The 20518-nt window shown below is 49.1% G+C and overlaps 1 protein-coding gene across 7 annotated transcripts in view; it reads right to left on the reverse strand.

Annotated features, from left to right (window-relative positions):
* Positions 1-20518, reverse strand: part of ZNF608 (zinc finger protein 608) — a 106471-nt gene that overhangs the window by 68597 nt on the left and 17356 nt on the right. The window contains exons 1-2 of one of the 7 annotated variants that reach the window (XM_051843370.2): positions 9571-9980; positions 1057-1097 (exon numbers count right to left, since the gene is read on the reverse strand). The exons of 4 other annotated variants lie outside the window; for them this stretch is intronic. In XM_051843370.2, coding sequence (XP_051699330.1) covers positions 1057-1097; positions 9571-9715 — 186 coding nt within the window. In that variant the 5' untranslated portion in view covers positions 9716-9980. Of the gene's footprint in view, positions 1-1056; positions 1098-2661; positions 3570-9570; positions 9981-20518 lie in introns of those variants that run through there. 2 more of the 7 variants (XM_051843374.2, XM_051843373.2) reach the window with 2 other exon arrangements.

Below are 20518 nucleotides of genomic sequence, written 5' to 3' on the forward strand. Positions count from 1 at the left end.
GGGTTGGCTTCTCTTGCTGTTGTGATTTTAAGTCATCCAAGTTTAGAAGCCACAACTAGGGACACACTGGGAGTGACATCACTACTTTCCATCTTCTTACTACCAGCTATGAAGAAGCAGCTGACCAGGTGCTGAGCCCAGGAGAAGCCCATGGCTCCCATCCCAGGGTCAGCGGGGCCAAGCGGATGCTTCCACTTCCAGGCAGAACCCTGGCCTTACAGGATGCCAACAGGGGTCTCTGGAATGCTGCTCTGGGGAGTGAAAGTCACCCCAGAAGTGGCCTCTGTGCAGTTCACGGAGTGGAGGCCCACAGGGGCCAGCCACATGTGTCAGAGTTGTTCAACAGCATGACTACCCTGAACTTCATTCCCCAGCCAAGCACAAGGCACTGAGCACACGGAGACAGTGTACAGTGCAAACTCCTGCGCGCAATGGCTTCAGCCGACCAGGTGCTCCCCTCATCTGTCCAGCTCCCCAGCACAGCCACGGAGCTGGGTGGGGAGTGGACACAGTTCTCAGGGGCCCTGAGGACTCAGCCACAAGACCACACCAGCTGTCACCCACTTAGCATCGCCTGTGTCCTTTGAAAAAATCCTGCCCCTCTGCCAGATACTTCATCCGTCCCTGCTCAGAGAGCTGGGCAGGCCGTAAATAGCAGTGATGGCCAGTGTTCTCCTATCTCGTTCCTAAGTGGGCTCTAATTTCCAAGACACTGAAAGCACCAGCCGCCAAGAAAGAAGAGCACCAGCAAAGCCACGGTTTGGGTTAACCCTTCCCACCCGTCCTTGCGTTTCTACAACGCTGACTTCCCAAGTGCACACAAATTCCATCTCAACCAAAGAAACCTTGTTCCCAGTGCCCTCAGAAGGGGACTTTGTAAAGATGAAGCTCGGCGGATGCTCCTGGACTTGGGTGTACAGATCAAGGTCCCAGCGTTTGAGAGCAACGCCCATTTCGGCAGGCGGGGGCCGGAGGTGAGTACACCGGCCCCCTGCGTGGCTGCTCGCTCGTTCCTCCCCCAGCCAGGATGAAAGCAGCAGAAGCTGCAGGGCTCACCCTTCTGGAAGCCGGCAGGATTCCTCTGGACACAGGCATGGCTTCACGGAGGGAGAAAGGAGACAAGAAAAGGAAAGAAAAGCCTGTTTGAGAATCATCATTTCCAATCTTCTCCACTAACAGCAGCTCTTTTCTTGACCTTATCTCACTTGCAGCCACCTAAAAAGGTTGCTGTCAACTAAAAAAATTTTGAAAATGTATTCATATATTTCAAAGGCAGAGCATCAGAGAGAGGGAGGAAGAGGCAGAGAGAGTGGTCTTCCATCTACTGGTTCACTCCCTAATAGCCACAATGGCTGGGGCTGGGCCAGACGGAAACCAGGAGCCAGGAACTCCATCCTGGTCTCCCATATGGGTGCTCGGGCCATCAGGGTACATAACCTCCCCAGGGAGCTGGCTGGGAAGCCTAGCAGCCAGGATACCAACTGGCACTCTGATGTGGAATGCAGGTGCCCAAGTCACAGGTTAACAGGCTCTGTGCAAAACACAACACACCTGCTCCTTGTCTTGGCTTTTGACCCCGAGAGGGAACTTAACACCTTAGGCTTGTTTCACTGGTTCGTCAAATCAGCTAAGGAAAGCCACCCTTGCCTTTGTATCGAGCTACAGTAAGAGTAATTCTGTCTTTGATGCGTCTTGAATTCCCATGAATGTGGATAGGCCTACGTACATATAAAAGCCATGCACACACACATGTATAGCCATGTGTGAAGACATGGGCAGCGGCTTTTTGAGTCACTCCTTAATGGTTCCATCTCTGGGATAAGCCATGGAGAGAGAGAGCTTTACCAAGCAGTGTAACCATGACTCGATGAGATGGGTCAGTGTTTTTGATCTGCATTTGGGAGGGCCTCCTGGACATGTATTGGATCTATGTGAGCAGGTTAAGGACTGGCAGGGAGGATGGTGGTGGGACCAAGTCAGGATCGGAGCAGGGAGTTCCGAAAATTAGCCTGGGCTCTTTCCACATGCAGTAAACCTCAAGCCTCCCTAAACCCAGATGGAGTTCTGGGCGCCTGGTTTCAGCCTGGCCCAGCTCTGGCTGTTATAGCAATCTGGGGAATAAACCAGTGGGTGAAAGATCCATCTCTCTCTCTCTCTCTCTCTCTCTCTCTCTCTGTCCTTCTCTGTCACTCTGCTATTCACAAATATGAAAAAATAAACGAATATTTAAAAAAACAAAAGCCATGGAAGCCACAGGCCATCCCTGTGGAGGCTGCCATGCCCTGTGCCGAGTTCTCAGCCACATCCCAGCGGCTCACAGCAACAGCTGCACACAGGCCCTTCCTGAAAAGGGGCAGAAATTCACAGCCAACGGGCCCACCCCAGAGAGCACGGTTCGTCCAGCGGTTAGTTCCCCGTGCAGCCTCTCAGAGGTTCCCTGTGTGAGAACACGCGAAGCAGGAGGGAACCACTTCTGCATCGCCCAGGGACCAACATCAACGCTTTTGTTTAAAAGCCTTTCCAACGAGAAGATGCGAAGTCAGATGGCAAAGGACAATGCACAGGGAGAGGGCCTGTGGCTGACCCTCATCACTGCAACCCCTCACGGCCAAGGGTGGCCTCGGGACCTGGTCTGTGGGACAGGGGGGACCACATACTGACCCAGTGCCCACCCCTGTCTTTAAGGGTCACTGCAAAAAGCCGCCTCACTGTTGGGGATGTCATTCCCTTGGCCAACAAATTTTTGCCAGGAGCCACTGTGTGCCAAGCATTGCTTCAGGAGCCCTCTGGGAACCCGCGGCTGGCAGTGGATGGACAGTGACTGCAGAGCTGAGCATGGACAGGGCTGAGACAGTTAAGCCCAGGGCATTGTGGGAGCAATGGGGGTGGGGGCAGGCTGAGCCCCTCTGGATGTCTGTTCTAGGACACAACAAGCCAAGGCTGTAGAATATGGCAGCTCACAAAAAGACAGGGGCCAGGCTAAGACTTTGGGGGCTCACTGCCAAGTCGGGAGGGAGTGAATCCTGAGAATTTTAAAGCAGGGGCAGGGGACTGGGTAAAAAGTAGACAGAAATTGGTGGGGAAACAGACGAGAGAGGGTAAGCCCAGAGGAGAGAAGACAGTTAGGAAGCCACAGCTGAAAGCCAGAGAAGAGATGGCTGTGGCATGCGCATGGGGGAGCAGGGCTCAGCAGGGTGGGGGAGGGGGGTCGGCCAGGTGTCTGTGTCGGTTGGTGACTGGGTCATTCCCTGAGACGGGGGACACAGGCAGTGGTGTGCTTTGTGGGGCAAGGTCCATCAAGCAGACGGCTTGGATGTGTGGAACTCAAGGGAGCGATCCTGACTAAGAGGGGTCCTATAGGCGGTGGAGGCGGCGAGATGGCTCAGGGAGAATGCAAAGGGGCAGAATGCCGCAGACCCCAATGGCCGTGAGGAAGAGGGAGGCCCGGGACAGAGTGGCTGGTGGGACCAAAAGCAAGGGAGAAAAGCACCAGGCTTATGAGAAGGCTGAGCGTGCCGGCACCCACCATCACTGTGAGGAGACCATCCTTGCAAGGCCATCCCGGGGTACCTCTCAGCCCACCCCCCATCACTATCTCGACCCAGGCTGGCAAACAACTCAACACCAGGCCTGTAGTCACCTTTGTCTGTAAATGACCATGATCTTTGAGAAACCAGACCCCCCCCCCAAAATGTGTCTTGGGCAGCCAGGAAGATGATGGGGCCTTCGTTTCAGGAGGCTGAACCCCAAAACCAATGTGTGTCCCAGAGTGAGGCCTTAACCAGCCCAAGGCACCACATCTGCTCTAAGAACCACTGTCCTGCTGAGAACAGAGATAAACTCTTGTTTTCTCTTGTCCTACTCTTGTATTTAAGTTTTCTGTTCCTGAGGGCCCAAATTGTAATGCATCAAGCTAATCCAGCATCCCATATGAGCCCTGATTTGAGTCCTAGCTGCTCCACTTCTGATCTAGCTCCCTGCTAATGGGCCCTGAAAGGCAGCAGCAGATGTTCCAAGTGCTTGGGCCCCTGCCACCCATGAGGGACATCAGGACAGAGTACCTGGCTCCTGGCTTTGGCCTTGCCCAGCCTTGGCGATTGTGCATATGGAAAGTGAACCAGCAGATGGAAGATCTCTCTCTCTCTCTCTTAACTCTGCTTTTAAAAATCAATAATAAAAGGCGGCCGGCGCCGTGCTCAATAGGCTAATCCTCCGGCTGCGGCACCGGCACACCGGGTTCTAGTCCCAGTCGGGGTGCCGGATTCTGTCCCGGTTGCCCCTCTTCCAGGCCAGCTCTCTGCTGTGGCCCGGCAGTGCAGTGGAGGATGGCCCAAGTGCTTGGGCCCTGCACCCCATGGGAGACCAGGAGAAGCACCTGGCTCCTGGCTTTCGATCAGCTCGATGCACCAGCCGCGGCGGCCATTGGAGGGTGAACCAATGGCAAAAGGAAGACCTTTCTCTCTGTGTCTCTCTCTCTCACTGTCCACTCTGCCTGTCAAAATAAATAAATAAATAAATAAAAATAATAAAAGGCAATTTTTAAAAAAAATTATAAAGTCAAATTACTAGTCCTGGAGACTAGCATTGTAGTACAACTGCTTAAGCTGCCTACAACACCAGCTACCCCTGTGAGTGCCGATTTGAATCCTAACTGCTCCACTTCTGATTCATATTCTCTGCTAACGCATCTTGGAATGCAACAAAAAGACGGCCCAATGATTTGAGCCCTTGCCTCTCACATGGAAGACCAGGATGGACTTTCTGGCTCCCGGCTTCAACCTGATCCAGTTACAGCCACTGGAGCCATTTCAGGAGTGAACCAGCAGATGGAAGATGCTCTCTGTCGCTCTGTCTTTCAAATAAATACATCTTTTTGAAAAATCAAACTTCTGCCCCTTCGTTCCCTGGGAAGGGTGTTCCCACCCTAGGATCCCATTCCCCCCATGACACAGTCCTTTCCAGTCAGACAGCAGTGGAGAAAACCAACTGATGGCCTGGAGGCCACATCTGACCCACTCCAGGTTTTCTGTGATTCACAAGCCAAGAATATATGTTACACATACACTTTTGCAATCAACTTAATAACAGCAAACACTACTTTTGAAATCAAATTAAGGGAAATGTTATTCCCTATTCCTCTCCCCTCCAAAAAGAATTTCATTCTTTTCATTAGTACACCTCTACTGCCAAAAACTGTGCTCAAGTGCTATTGGTGGATTTTAAGTTTTGAGAGAAAAAAAAAAAGTCTATGGAAATTTTTTTGTCTTTTGCCAGCGTAAAATACCTACATCTTTAATTTTGCCTCTCGGCCTGCAAAGCCAAAAATCTTCACTGGGAGCTGTTTACAAAGCAAAGTCTGCCACCCCAAGGTCCAGTTACTGGGGATGCCTGAGCCTTCGACAGCTCACTCAGCTTCACCCTTGGGCTGGGACGCATGCTGGTGGGAGGAGGGCAGGGGAGGTACTTCATGAGCACCGAAGGAGGGGTTAGAGAGAAGCGCAGAGAACAACTCTCAAGGAGGCAAAGAGAGAAAGACGTTGCGTGCCCACCGCCACTCAGCCTCTCCCAGTAAAACCTGCCACAGCCCAGCAAAGAGAGCAAAGAGCTCTGTTCCAGTGTAACTTGAACTACCACAACCTACAACAGTCAGTGTTCCCTGAACATCTCTATTAGGCTGCTTGCTGTGCTCAGTTAGGCAAGATCTCTGCCTCCACAGAGCTCACACACAAGTGAGTTAAAAACAAAGCAAAACATTCTTGTCAGTAAGCTACACCGCCCTGAAAGGAATATAGGAACCTTGACCATTTTATGACATTGCCATGTGATTTTGGTAACATTTTAGTCTTGAAAACCAGATGAACACAGATAAACAACTGTTGCTCTCAGAGATGTGTTGGAGTCTAGAAAGCAACCAGTTTCCATCTGCTTTGTTTGATTCACAACTGAGGTCGAGAGGGCCGCAACTAAGTCCATCTCAGACAGGATGGGTGTCAGGGACAGGCCAGGCGCCACGTGACCTCGAAACACCTTTGAACTGTGATCACAGTGTAAAACCAGTAAGAGTGCAATCTCTCTGAATCTCAGATCACTTACTCAAGGCATGTACCTTGAAAATTAATTAACCTTTCTCAGCCTCAGACTCCTGGCCGACAGAGCATAGGACAGTCTTCCCAAACTGTACTCGATGTAACACAGGCGACACGACAGAGCCCATCACTAACGCGCCCGCCAGTGTCAGTTACTACAGTTGGACCCAGCACATGTAGCTTCCACCAATCTCCACAGCACGTGTTTATGGGGTTGGATGAGTTTGTCACATGGCTGAATCAACATACTGAAAACATGCTACTGGGGTCAGTGTCGTGGCACAGTACGCTAAGCCAGTTCCTGCAACGCCAGCATCCCATGGAAGCATCCGTGCAAGGTCTGGCTGCTCCACTTCTGATCCAGCTGCCTGCTAATGCACCTAGGAAAACAGCGGAACATGGCTCAAATACCTGGCCACTGCCACCCACATGGGAAACCCAGATGGAGTTCCAGGCTCCTGGCTTCAGTCTAGCGCAGCCCATCATTGAGACCCATTCGATGAGTGAACCGGCAGATCTCTTTCCCTCTCTCTCTCTCTTTCCCTTCCTCCCACCCTTCCTCTCTCTCTCTCTGTAACTCTGCCTTTCAAACAAAGAAATGTTTTTTTTAATGCTACTATAGTCAATGAAAACCAAAACTCCAATATCTGGAGACAGATTCTTAACTATTTACAGTTATTTAAATCAGAGGTAAAGATTTATTTAGAGGGGAACAATATTTCCTCTTGCAGATCCTGGTGTCCTGGGAAGAATCCTTGCCCAAGCATGAGGTCAGGGTCTTCTGGTGTCAATGTCCATAAAGAAGCCTCAGCTATCCCACGAGTACCTCAAGAATCATATGCATTCTCCAAAAATGGTAACTCTGGGTGGACACTCGGTCTAGAAGTATAAAAGCTTCTCGGGACGGCTGCATCCCATATGAAGTGCCTGGGTTCCAGTTCTGGCTTGGCTCCCGACTCCAGCTTCCTGCTGACATGCAGGCTGGGAAGCAGTAGGTGATGGACAAGTACGTGGGTCCCTGCCACACACATGGAAACCCTGGACTGAGTTCCTGGCTGTTAGCTATAGTCTTCAGCCCAGTCCAGCCCAGACCTAGTGGTTACAGATATCTGGGGACTGAACCAGTGGAAGGATTATCTCTGTCGACCTGTCTCTTTCTCTTTCTTTGCCTTTCAAATAAAAGAGATCAGCTCCAAAATAAATATTTAGCCATAACTTCTATAGTGGATATTAGTACCTATCCAACATTACCCAAACAATAAGACAATTTCTTAAATATAATTTAAAAAAATGATGCTAGAGGAACATTCTGTATGCTAGAATCAAACTGTAGGCATCAGAGCTTCTCATATTTATATAAAAATTTGTACTGCTAGTATTTGCTTCCTCAATGTTACAATAACTTCCTGTTAGCAAACAAGTACCTGCAGGGGGCAGACATCGTGGCACAGTGGGTTAAACTGCCACTTGGCATGCATGCTCTCATCCCATATTGGAATGCCTGGTTCAAGTCCCAGTGAAGAAAAAAAATTAAAGAATGCATGCATACTTTTGCCATTGTGGTAATATATTTCATAAATGTGCATATAATATTTTAAAAGAAAACATTTAAAGATGATATAAAAACCTTCAAGAATATCCCCATGATATTTATTTGTAACATTACCATCCAGCCCTGACATATGCGCACATATTTTATTTAATGAAAACCATACTCCACACCTTTTAATGTATTTTCCATCATTTACAGCTATATTAGAAAACTCCAATATAGTTGCTTTACACATGAAAACTAAATGGAGCACCTATTTAAAAATCACTAAACAACTATCTTCTCTCTGTTAAGCATGGGTTTCTTTTCAGTGTATTAAAATCTAATAACCAAGGGCCGGCACTGTGGTGCAGTAGGTAAATCCTTCGCCTGCAGTAACAGCATCCCATATGCATGCTGGTTCTAGTCCCGGCTGCTCCTCTTCCAATCCTGCTCTCTACTATGGCCTGGGAAAACAGTGGATGGCGGCCCAAATGGGAGACCTAGAAGAAGCTACTGGCTCCTGGCTTCAGATTGCTCAGCTCTGGCCGGTGCAGCCATTTAGGGAGTAAACCCGTGGATGGAAGATCTCTTTGTCTCTTCCTTTCACTGTCTGTAACTCTGGCTGTTAAATAAATAAATAAACTATTGTAAAAAAAATTTTTTTAAATCTAATAACCATAACAACTCGCACTTAAATTGCTTTGGTTAGTTAAAAAAAAAAAGAGGCATCCACTTCAATTAATCATTTTAAGATAAGCAGCTGACTTAAAAACCTCCTGTTTGTCAATGCTAACACTTAACACAAACTTGCATTCCTTTACTATAAGGCTCATTTTAAGTACAGCCCAAAAATTTACAAGGCAAACAGAGTCTCACGTCAAAGTCACACTTAAGCAGTGAAGGAACAAACGTGGTACCTAGAATTAAGGACATAAAACCATGAAGCCCTCTGACCCCTTGCGTGACTTGTGCTTGGTTTGGTGAGGCAGGTGACACTTTTTCCGGTAGTCCCGGTGCTAAGTGCATGCTACATTCTTGTGTTCTAGAGTTCTGGTCACTCTTTAAACCGTAATCACTTATTAACAAAAGCCCCACTCCCAATCTTTGCTACAGAACACACTATAAAAGTTGTAAATTTTATAAAGTATTTAACCTCGACACCCTTAAAAATCACAAACCTCTCTTTAGGCAGTGTGACTTTTAAGAACCCATTTAAACATTAATTTCTTGACTGTCACAGACAAATAATTCTGATTTAAACATTTCCTTGAAACCCAATATTTGACCCCAAGAATTAAGTAAAGAGCAATACTAGCAAACAGGCTTTGAGGGGAGTGGGCACTGTAGCACAACAGGTTAAGTAGCCACTTGGGACACTCATATCCCTTATCTAAGTATCACCTCTGCTTCCAATTCCAGCTCGCTGCTCCGCGCACCTTGGGAGGCAGCAGGTGAGAACCATGTTCTTGGGTCTCTGCCGTCCACAACAGAGACCCAGATGGAGCTCCAGGCTCCTGGCCTCAGCCTGGCCCCATTCAAGCTGTAAACACTTGGGGAGTGAACCAGAGAACTGAGGCTCTCTCTCTCTCTCTCTCTCACTGTGCCTTTTAAATAAAAATACAACCTTTTACAAAGGGTTGGAGGGCCTCTGACACAACCATTTTCGGAGAATATGTAAAATGACAGTAGAACAGCAAAACCACCTTGACAGTAGTTAGACCCTACCTGGAGTTCTACAGATGGGAAAATCACCTGAAGGTAGGTCACACGAGCTGGTAGCCAAAAAAAGGCCCCAGACTATCAGCAGAAGGCCCCAAGCCAAGCCTACCATGCAAGTGCACCCTGGCTTCCTCTCTGCCTCCAGCAGAGTGGTGCAGATGGGGGCCCTGGGTGTGGCTGTAGCTAGCCAAGTGCCCCCACGGGGCAGCGAGAGAGGACAGGAGCTGTTACCTCTTCCTCTTGGGAGACCTTGCTGTTGTCGCTCACGCTTGTGTGAAATGCAGTCAAGCACCACGACAGAGCAGCTCGCCATCCCAGGGTTCCAGAGGGCCTGCCCGCACGCCCGCCACGTCACAATCAGAGCACAAACCCACATTCTCAGAACTTCCTGCCCAGGGGACCTCTGCTCTTCTTTCAAATGCCACGACCCCACCCCATTCACCTGGGCCTAGGCAGTGGTGGCGAAAATACCACCCCAACAGGCCCAACCTCCTCCTCCAATGGACAGCAGGTAAACCTGCTCTGCTCTGCTCATCTCCTTAAAGGGGAACAGAACAATTCTCTCGCACATGCGCTACAGAGTCTTAATATTTTGCCAAACAGAAATGAAAAATAAGCCTAATGGAAGCTGTCATAGGATCATGAAATGCCTCTGGCAGCTCCAAAGTCTGCAGACATGTACGGACTCTTTGAAGAAATGAAAGTGCAGTTTATCAAGTGTGATTTATAAGCAGCACTGATCTAGCTGGTAGATAACACTGCTGTCTAATCATTAGCAGTCAGACAACAGCCATGTGAACACATCAATTATGGGCCACTGCCAGAAGCCCTCGAGATCTTGGAGATTAACAGCCAATCCTCTGTTTTACAAGCGCACATCAAAAAGAATATTAATAAGAGGAGGGGCGATGTGAAAGCTTGTCAGAGTAATTCAGCCACTAAAACAAGGCATTTCTCCCTCTCTCTCTCTCTCTCTCTCCTATTGAATTGGCCCAAAGAGGAAGCTGGCATCAGCTACAAGGTGCAAAGCTGCCAATTTCTTGGAAAATGTTTTTTACCAGCATATGGGAACTTGTGAGGGTCTGCAAGGCTGCTATTGGGTGAATGCAGACAGGCAAGGCTTCTCTGTCCCTTTTTAAACACTGAAGCAAGTGGAGTCATTCTTGAATTCTTCTTAAAGTAAGGCACACAACAGAAATGTCCATTGGCTTTTCGGTACCCACAAAACCAGAAATTCTGTGAGATCTCACATACAGTCTATTTCCAATACTTCAGCCAGCCAGCCACTAAAATTTAATTAAGAGAAACTACTGGTATTAACTAGCACATTAATGAGCTTCTTCAAATTAGCATGGTTCTTCCTGCCACAGAACAAAAATCAAAACGTGCGCTAAGTACTTAAATCTCTTCGTTTCAACTATCTAAGGAACAGACATAAATCCCAACTGATATCCCGGCAATTAGAATTAAACCAGCTCTCACAGCCCATATAGAGAAAGCATGTGCAAATGCGTGCCACAGGCACAGTGTTCATTTCAGTTATATCAGTATTTAACATACACGCCAGTGAGGATTGCTGTTTTTGTAAATGATCAGATTAAAACAAACAGCTGGCAACCCGTGGTTTAGTGGGGTTCCAGCAGGTGCCCTCATCCTCCTACAGGAACAGAAGCCACACTCGGAAACGCCTGCTGACCCCCCTGCCATTGTTTGCGTTCATGTTTGCAGCACTCTCCATACCTTCATTATTTCATTTGTTTTTTTCATGGCAAAATCAGCAGGAGGCAGTGGGGAAAACACTGGGGGCGGGAGTAGGGGGGCGGGAGGGGAAGCATGGGACAGCTTCTCAGTCTAGGCTGGCTGGCCCCTGAGTCAGTCACTTAATTCAAGGGCTTGTTGACAAGCAACTGCCAAATCACAGATTCTTTACCTGGGGTGGCCTCTGGGGAGCCAGTAATTACAGAAGCAAAGGTGTATGTTTAGTGCACTTTCTCTCTTCTTTTTTCACCAGCCCAGGGGTGAGGGTGTGGGGAGGGTGGGCCATAGATGCTCAGTAATCAAACTTAAAAAACTAACCTACAAGGAACAAGAACTGACCATGCAGCAAATGCAAGGGCATGAACCGTGCTGCTTTTTCACTCCAGGGCATTCTCAATCAACGGCTGCTAAATGAAAGGCGCTGGCATCCAAACCACTCTCCAGCTCAGCTCTTCACCTGCCGGTGGGAACACTAACATGTTCTCTGACGACCACGGAAGTAACGTAACCGGACGTGGCCGCTGAATTCGCAAATACTCCTCGGGCCTCAGACACCAGGCGTTCATTGTGCCAACATTAAAAATCACTGACTGTATTTTTAATATTAGAAAGGAAATAGCCTGGGGCCAGCGTTGTGGCATAAGGGGTTAAGCTGCCACCTGAGATGCTGGCCTGTTCTAGTTCCAGCTGCTCCACTTCCAATCCAGCTCCCTGCTAATGCTCCTGGGAAAGCAGCAGAAGATGGCCCAAGAGCTTGAGCTCCTGTACTGACATGGGCGACACAGAACCAACTCCTGGTTCCTGGCTTCTGCCTGGTCCAACCCAGGCCGCTGTGGCCACTGGGGACTGGACCAGCAGATGGAAGATATCTCTCTCTCGCGCTCTCCTCTCCCCTTTTTCTGTCCCCCCCTCCACCAACTCTGCCTTTCAAATAAACAAAATAAATCTTTAAAAATTTTTCAAAACATAAATAAAAAAGAAAGGAAATCACCTTCGGAGCAGATGACTTATCTGGGGAACTTGCTGGAGAGCTGTCCCCGCCTTTCAGAAGCCCACTGTCGAAAGGGTTAGGCCGCTGAGCAGTGGCCATCCTCATCCGTTGTATTTGACTCAGTCTCGCTTTCTCTACCACTCCTCTATCAAAACGCTCTTCGATGTCAAGGGAGGCCCATAGCTCAGCTGAGGGTCCACAGGAACCACAACCAGGCAGTGGCCGCCTGCGGCAGCAGGACTCACTCCAGCAAAAAACGGCAAACCCGCTTTGTTTCCACCTAGGGCACGTCCCGCCAGCCAAGTGCGCTTCTTGGAAAAACATATTTTAATAACATGGTGAGTTTAACGGGCAGCTTCAAGGTGAAAACCAAACCCCTGTTCTTTCTCACAACAGTTAAAATAAGATTGTCATCAGTGATTATACACCAAAGTCGTCAGAATGTGTTGCGCCGCAAGTTCCTACACACACTTGGGCAGAGATAAAGGGGCCAAACCCACACCTCAGTTCCTAAGATCTTACTGCACTCTAAACCCCCGGATTGGCTTTTATTCTCCCCCAAATTAGAGTGTTAACCCAGTTTAAACAGCTTTCCCAAGGTCACGCCTCAGCTATAAGTTTTAATAAGACACTTCTACTCTTCAATAATGACTCTCTCTCTCTCTTTTTTTTTTTTTTTTTTGTTTGTTTTTTGGAAGAGCAGCCTGAAGGATTTGTGGGTAACAAAGAAATCATCACACAAAACTCTGCCAGCAAAACACACGCCACTGCAAAGTGTTCTGACATGGCGTGACCCTGCCAGGTAAAGCAGCTGTTAAAATTCAACAGACAGGCTCACGCGGACCTGGGAAAACAGGTGCGACAGAACAGATTACACAAACAACAGTACTTTTAACAAATTAAAACTATCGCAGAAACACACAACAGAAGAAAACCCAGATACTTCTCAGCAGCGTTTGTGCTTGTGCCTGTGATCAGCACGTGGACAGCTGCTATGCAGCCAATGGTGCCAGCCTGGAGATGCCACCCCCCACTCTGTATCCTAGTCCAAACAGCGCTGACTGCACCTGGCCTCGAACAGGCACCATGCAAGGTGCTGGGTGGATAAAAAGAAGTAAGATGGCACCCGCGCCTCGGCGCTCTTGGGCTGGCAGGGGAACCAAACATCACACACCGCAGAACAGCAAAAGGGGAAACAACTCTGGGAACTGGAAGGACACTCAGGCTACGGAGTCCAGGAGAAAACCAAGAGCCAGAACGTGACCTGTACCCAAGGTCAGAAAAGAGGGCAAGGCCCCGTCACCAAGTGGAGTCCTAGCCACCCAATTCCCAGGTCCAGAGCTTCTCCCTCATCTTGCTCCCCATCGTGACCCAGCAGCAATCAGAGAAAGAGGCCTGACAGGGAGCAAACTACCTGTCAGTCCCACGTGGCCCACCTTGGCGGGACATCCTGGCCACGTTCTGCTGACTAAAAGGACACCACAGCAAACTGGCCATTTTCTGACCACATAAGTGACCTCCCACAGATGAGAGCCACAGCACTGACACAGCCACAGGTCGTATGCACCCCCAACCCAGACACACCTGCCGCCTCCCCATTAATCTTCTCCATGCTAAACCAGAATGGCTCCCAAGCAAAGCCACGGGTCCCGCTGAGTACTTACGTGGTTCATCTCTGCGGAGCACCTGCTGCCCTAGGAGCCTAGCAAGCACTGGCAAGTGCGCTTGTTGGCTGCCGGCCTCCCTAGCCCTGGAGCTGCAAATCCTGAGTCCTTCCTGCACAGTCTGCCATTTGCCCAAGTACACTAAGTTACCACCTGTAGAACACCTCCATCCCATCACACTGAAAGCAATTCCATGGCGGCTTTTCTAAAGAGAAGGACCTTTAAAACAAACAGGAAATGCTAATTTCTGCCCGAGAAGGAAGAGAGGAGAGAGAGGACAGCCGCCTACAGATGAGCTATCTGAAGCTTCTGAATGCAGAGGGGAAGGATGGCGCCTGGGTGTTTGGGGAAATGCAAACAATTCTGCAGCTCTGCGCAGCACAGCTCTGATGAAGCCCCAACACTCACGTACAGGCTTCAACGACTCCAGACACCGCATTAGTCACGACTTACAGAGAAAAGTGAGCCCCAAAGCCAACAAGCTGAATATACAGAGGTCATGCATTTCAGCTAGAGGCCATAAAGATGGTTCAACGGCCATCAAAGCGGAAGAAAAAATTTTAATACCTTTGGAGTCACAGAGTCTTCCTAAACCGATATCAAACCCAGCAGCCATAATAGGAGGTGAATTATAAAGATGACTATACAATTTAGGACGTAGGAACAAGAAAAAAAAAAACAACAGTTTTTCAAACCAGAATCAAAAGACAAAGGAAGGTTAAAAAAAGAAATTCACAAAGCAAATGAAAAATATTTGCAAACCACATGAACATGGTGTATTTCATTAACATACACCCAAATACTTTAAGAATGTTTGTCCAACGACTCACTAGAAAACTAGTCTAAGGTGGTAAAATTAACAATATGCAGGGGGAAAAAAAACCAACAGCTTGCATACACAGAAAAAAAAAAAAAACACAAATTAAGATAATGCATTTCCATCAGATTGCCCAGTTTTAAGCCAGAAAATCGTAACTCACAATGTGAAGCTGCAGAAACCGACGCATTCCATGGCCACTACTGGAGATGCAAAACATGCAGGGTGAGGCTGGGAGCCAGTAGGTTTTGAGGTGTGTGTGTGTTCAAAGGGATTTTGCAGAACACACGGTCTGAGAGATACCAGGCACATTCCCCAGGCTATTACAATCACAGAATCAGAACAGCACAGATTCAGAAATCACAGAATCTAAGGTCGAAAAAGAACCCAGGATATCCAAGACAGGCTGTCCCACGAACACAGCTAAAACCGGATGCAGTTCATTTAATTTAAAAATATATATATTGTCCAAAGTAGTTTCTCTAGTCGCAGTTGCTCCACTTTTGATCCAGCTCCCTACAGTTGCTCCTGGGAAGTGCCTGAGCCCCTGCCATCCACATGGGAGACCCAGCAGGCGTTCATGGTTTCTGGCTTGAGTCTGGCCATTTGGGCAGTGAAATCAGTGGACAGAAGATCTCACTCTTCCCCTCCCTCTCTCTGTCTCTCTCTCTGTCCTGCTCTCTAGCTTCCTCTGCTCTCTGCCAGTCCTCCTTTCAAATAAACAAATCTTTTAAAGAGGAGAACAAGAGTTCCCACCCTCTGCTTTACTCCCCAAGTGCTCACAACAGCTGGGGCTGGGCCAAGCAGAAGCCAGGAGCCCCAAAAGGAATCCATTTCCTCCAGGTCAGTGGCAGGACTCAAGTACTTAAGCTGTCAGCACTGCTGTCTCCCAGAGTGCACTTTATCAGGAAGCTGGAACCCAAAACCAGACATTCAGATGTGGGTGTCTCGTGGTGCCCATGCCCACCCTTGGTTTGCTCTTCAAGGTTCCTTGGAGCCTGGCCTTGTGCAATCTCCTCTGGCCCTCACACCCCTCCATCTCTGTAAGGCCGTGCACGCATGCACACACACACACACACACACACACACACTGTCCCTTCCCCCAGGGTCTGCACACAGGCTGCCCCTCCTGCCTGTCCCTGCCACCTGCCACCTTCCACTTCCTGATTATCCTTTCCAGCAGGTGAACAGCCACCTTTGCAGAATAAAGCAGAACATGAAGCAGAGGCTCTGTGCGCTGGGCTGCCGTGCCTACAGCCTGTGCCTGGCACAGAACAGGCATCCAAACACAGGGTGGCAGACGCAGCTGGGACTGAAGGGCCAAAGAATGCTGAACTGTCTACAACATGTGCATTTTCTTGTTGTATCCCTTAACACGGCAATAACACTGCACACACATGGTAAAATGGATACTTCCTCCTTTTTTCACCATAGAACCTATCAACCTGCCTACATCTATACACACTAAGGGTCTTCAAATGTTCATGGAAAATGAATTTCACTGAACAGCTACAAAGCACAGACCTTGAGATGTCTGCATCATAATTAGCTTATCTTTTCATTCCATTTTTCCAGTAGCTTGCTGAAGCCCTCTGGCATCTTCTTCCTGTTACAGTGGAGGGCCTCCCCAGCTCCACCCTGTACCAGGCCTCCTCAGCTCCCACCCTCCTTCAAGGCAATCACCCCACCCCTCCTCTAGGAGGAGGGGGCTCCTCTGTATACCTCGCCCACCAGCATACAGAGAGGACAGCTGAGCTCCCCACTTCATGATAGTGTGGTCATTAGTTCTGATCTTGCGCTGCCCCTTACAACAAAGCCACAGCATCCGGGTTTCCGGTGCCCAACCCCCACCCAGCACCACGTGTGTCAAGTCACTACTGGGCTGAGTTTCACCTCGGTCTGATTTTGTGGCAGCACTCGTCACAGTTGCTTGCACCATCCCCTTGCTAGAAATGTCTTCCCTTGCCTTCCTCTGTGGTCACAGGTCAGTGCTGGCTCCTCCTTGGGGGCTCCAGGGCTCAGCCTGGGGCCCTGGTCCAACAACACTCACTATTCCAGCCTGGCAAATGTAAAGCCCCCCCCCCCATATGTCCATGTCTCCCAGTCCGTGTCTCCAGCTCCACTACCCACGTGAACATCATCCCTACCCAGAAGCCACGGGATTTATCAAAAAGGAGTCACAGGCTGGCGCCGCAGCTCACTAGGCTAATCTTCCGCCTAGCGGCGCCGGCACACTGGGTTCTAGTCCCGGTTGGGGCGCCGGATTCTGTCCCGGTTGCCCCTCTTCCAGGCCAGCCCTCTGCTGTGGCCAGGGAGTGCAGTGGAGGATGGCCCAGGTGCTTGGGCCCTGCACCCCATGGGAGACCAGGAAAAGCACCTGGCTGCTCCTGGCTCCTGCCATCAGATCAGCGCGGTGCGCCGGCCGCGGCGGCCATTGGAGGGTGAACCAACGGCAAAGGAAGACCTTTCTCTCTGTTGCTCTCTCTCACTGTCCACTCTGCCTGTCAAAACAAAACTAAACAAAACAAAAAAAAAAGAAAAAAAGGAGTCACAACTGCTGGGTCCCTTCAAGCCCTCCACCCCAAATTCAAGTCTATCCTTAATTCTCCTGCATTCATGAACCCTCACCCAAGCCTGTCACCTCGGGCCCATGTGGCCACTTCTGGGGCCCATGTGGAGACTTCTCTTCATCTCCAACTCCAGGACCACCCAAGAAGTCCATGGTCTCTGCCCAGCAGGATGGGGAAGAGCTGTCCCTGACTTCTCCGCCCCCTTCTTGCCCCTTCACAGTCAACTCCCAGACAAGGGTCAAGAGCAAGCTTTTCAGAAACCAAGCCAAGCATGTCACTCCCTTGCTCTGAACTCTGAAAAGGTGTCTTTTCCTCACAGATAAACCAAAATGCAGACTCCTTCCCACGGTCTGCAAAGGCCCTGCCCCATCTGGCCTGAGCCCACCTCCCCAGCCATTCTGGACACAGCCACACACACCACGTTCCACTCCTGTTACCGGAATGGATTTAACAGCAGGTGCAGTCAGTCAAGGAAGAGAACAGAAGGCAAGACCAGAACAAAGTACACCCGTCCAATCAACCAGGATTCCAGGCTCTCTGCCGATACAGCCTCAGTGGCCGAAGCTGCTGACTCAGCACAACGTCCATTAAAAACACATTAACAAATAGAGAAAATAGAAATATCTGACACTTACATCACTTTCGACTGACTTATACCCCAACATCATGACACTACCAATCCTGGGGATCCTAACTTCTTATTAGGCCCCTATTTAAATCTCACTCCTTACATGAGTTACAAAAGTCTCTTTAAAACAAACAAACAAACAAACAAAAACTGCTGGTAGCTGCTGCAGTCTCATTACTTACAACTTGCTGTCAGCTCTAAGACTCTTAAAGAACCAGCTTTACAAACAAGTAGAAAATACGACTGCCCACAACATGTGATCTACGACACCAGGCAAACTTTCAGGCCTCTCTTCCCCCCAACACACAGCCCCTACATGTGAGCTCCAGGCCTTGGGTCTTTAAAAGCCGACTGGTGACGTGGAGTGGTTCCATCTTAAAATCACCTAGCAGAGGGCAAGGGCTCATGATCGGTGGAGAAAACGTGGGCTCTGAGCAGGCAGGAACACAGCAGAAGGTAAAGGAGATTTAGGTCTAAAGGAGATCTAGCCATAAAGTTCAAAGCAAAGCCCACCTCTGTTTCGGGGTGGCTGGCGGGTTCTGGATCTTGCTCCCCCACGACACTGGCAGTCGGGGTCTCCCAGGGCTGCACCTCCTCCTCTGCCCTGAGTACCTTTCCCCATCCCACCTGACACAGGTTTTCCATAATCTGGAAATCACTGTCCCCACACAGCTGGCCTTCTCCTTGTCTTCCTCACCCTGTGAGACAACCTCAAGCTCATTCCTTGGGCCAAGGACTCACTAAGCAAATGTTAAAGCAAGTGGTACATGGTAAATTTAACACATATAAATTTAGCTTGTTTCGCTACACTTTCTAAATATTATGAAACGTATTTATTTATAGCTATGCACATTTCCCTTTTTTTGTCATTGTTACAAGATTTATTTATTTATTTCAAAGTCAGAGTTAACAGAGAAGTAGACACACATGGAATGATTTTCCATCTACTGCTTCACTCTCCAGATGGCCACAATGTTTGGGCCAGGCCAGAGCCAGGAGCCTGGAATTCCATTCAGGTCACCCACTCAGATGGCAGGGGCCCAGGCACTTGGGCCATCTTCTGCTGCTTTCCCAGGCACATCAGCAGGGAGCTGGATCAGAAGTGGAGTAGCCAGGATTCCAACCAGCGCCCTAATGGGATGCCAGTGTCTCAGCCAGTGGCTTAACCTGCTACGCCACAAGGCCGGCCCCCGCATTTCTTTTCTTGTGCAAGAACTGCACCCATGTTGCTTGACTTAGAGAACACTGCTGGCCTACCAACCTCAAAGTTGGCCCATGGGCCTGAGATCTAAGTAGTCTAGACTACAAAGCACGAGGGGCTCTGTGGGCGACTGCAGCAAGCGAGGAGCAGACCTGCGCGGGCCTCATGGAGCCTCGGGGATTGGGAAGATCAGCCAGTTATTTCCTGGGCAAGGGCAGGATTGGCCTGAATGTTTGGTGGGGCGGGTAAAAACCAACACCTCATAGCCAATAAGCAGCAACTAGAAGCGGACATCTTAACACACTTCGGGGAAACCTATTCTGAGCCAGGAAAGGCCAAACACAAATTATCAGGAAACGCCTAAAACCAGAACAGAGAGAACTGTAGCTCTTCAAAACCACTCCTCTCCTAGATCCCATTTGTTCGTTGTGTTACCATCACGTGTCTTAGCTTTTCCTGGGCTGTACATACTTCCATGCGTGTGTATGTGTAAGGACAGATGCCCGTGTGTGTTTATAAATACAAAAACGTACATGAATGCTATATTTAGTGGTTCCTAGGTCCTTTCGCTTCTTCCTTGCTGTTTACTTACTTGTTGTTTCCCGCACTCCCCCAAAGGGGCCTCTGAAATCTTTCCAGCTTTTACAATTAAACCTAACCATCTGGACAAAAATCTTCACTTTCACCAAATTAGTCACAGATTCTGTGGGTAAGCTGAGAAAGCAAATGCTATGCTCAGCGCTAGGACGTATAAACCGCATCTACCACAGTGAAAACACTCTCCCCCTTAGCAACTCTCCACATTCAGGCTCACTCAACATGGAGGCGGCTACACCTCACTGTGCGTGCAGGTGGGATCATCCTTCAGATCCGAGGAAGAGCTAAGACAAACTGAGACCAAACCTCTTAAAGACCTCTCCTGGTCTATTTTACAGACAAAAGATGGAGCATGCGCATTTTGACCACCATCTGACTTCCCACTACTGGTGTGGGAAATCCGTGATCTGCAGAGACGCGGGTGTAAATGCAGGCCGTACCTAAGTGTTGAACACCAGTAACAAAGTGACGGGAGTTTTCTAGTCTTTGGGAAGGGAAAATTCAATGTATTTAAGATTCAGCACATTTAGAGCACTGAAATCCAACCAGGGCAAATGACTTTATGTTATAAACCAATCACTAGTGTGTAACAGGTCATCAGAGTGTTTCCATCAATCCATAATTGGACAGTATTACCAGCTGGAGGTAGCTCCACAACGCACTAACTCCAGGCAAATTGAAACACTGGTTTCTACCAGGAAATAACATATTCAAGGGGCTGGCGCTGTGGCGTAGTAGGTAAAGCAGCCACCTGCAGTGCTGGCATCCTATATGGGTGATGGTTCAAGTCCCACTGCTCCACTTCTATTCCAGCTCTCTGCTATGGCCTGGGAAAGCAGCAGAGGGTGGCCCAAGTCATTGGGCCCCTGCACCCACATGGGAGACCCGGAAGAAGCTCCTGGTTCTTGGCTTCAGATCAGCCCATCTCCGGCTGTTGCAGCAACTTGGGAAGT

Source organism: Oryctolagus cuniculus, chromosome 6 (assembly GCF_964237555.1).
Source record: "Oryctolagus cuniculus chromosome 6, mOryCun1.1, whole genome shotgun sequence".
In the NCBI taxonomy this organism is placed as follows: domain Eukaryota; kingdom Metazoa; phylum Chordata; class Mammalia; order Lagomorpha; family Leporidae; genus Oryctolagus; species Oryctolagus cuniculus.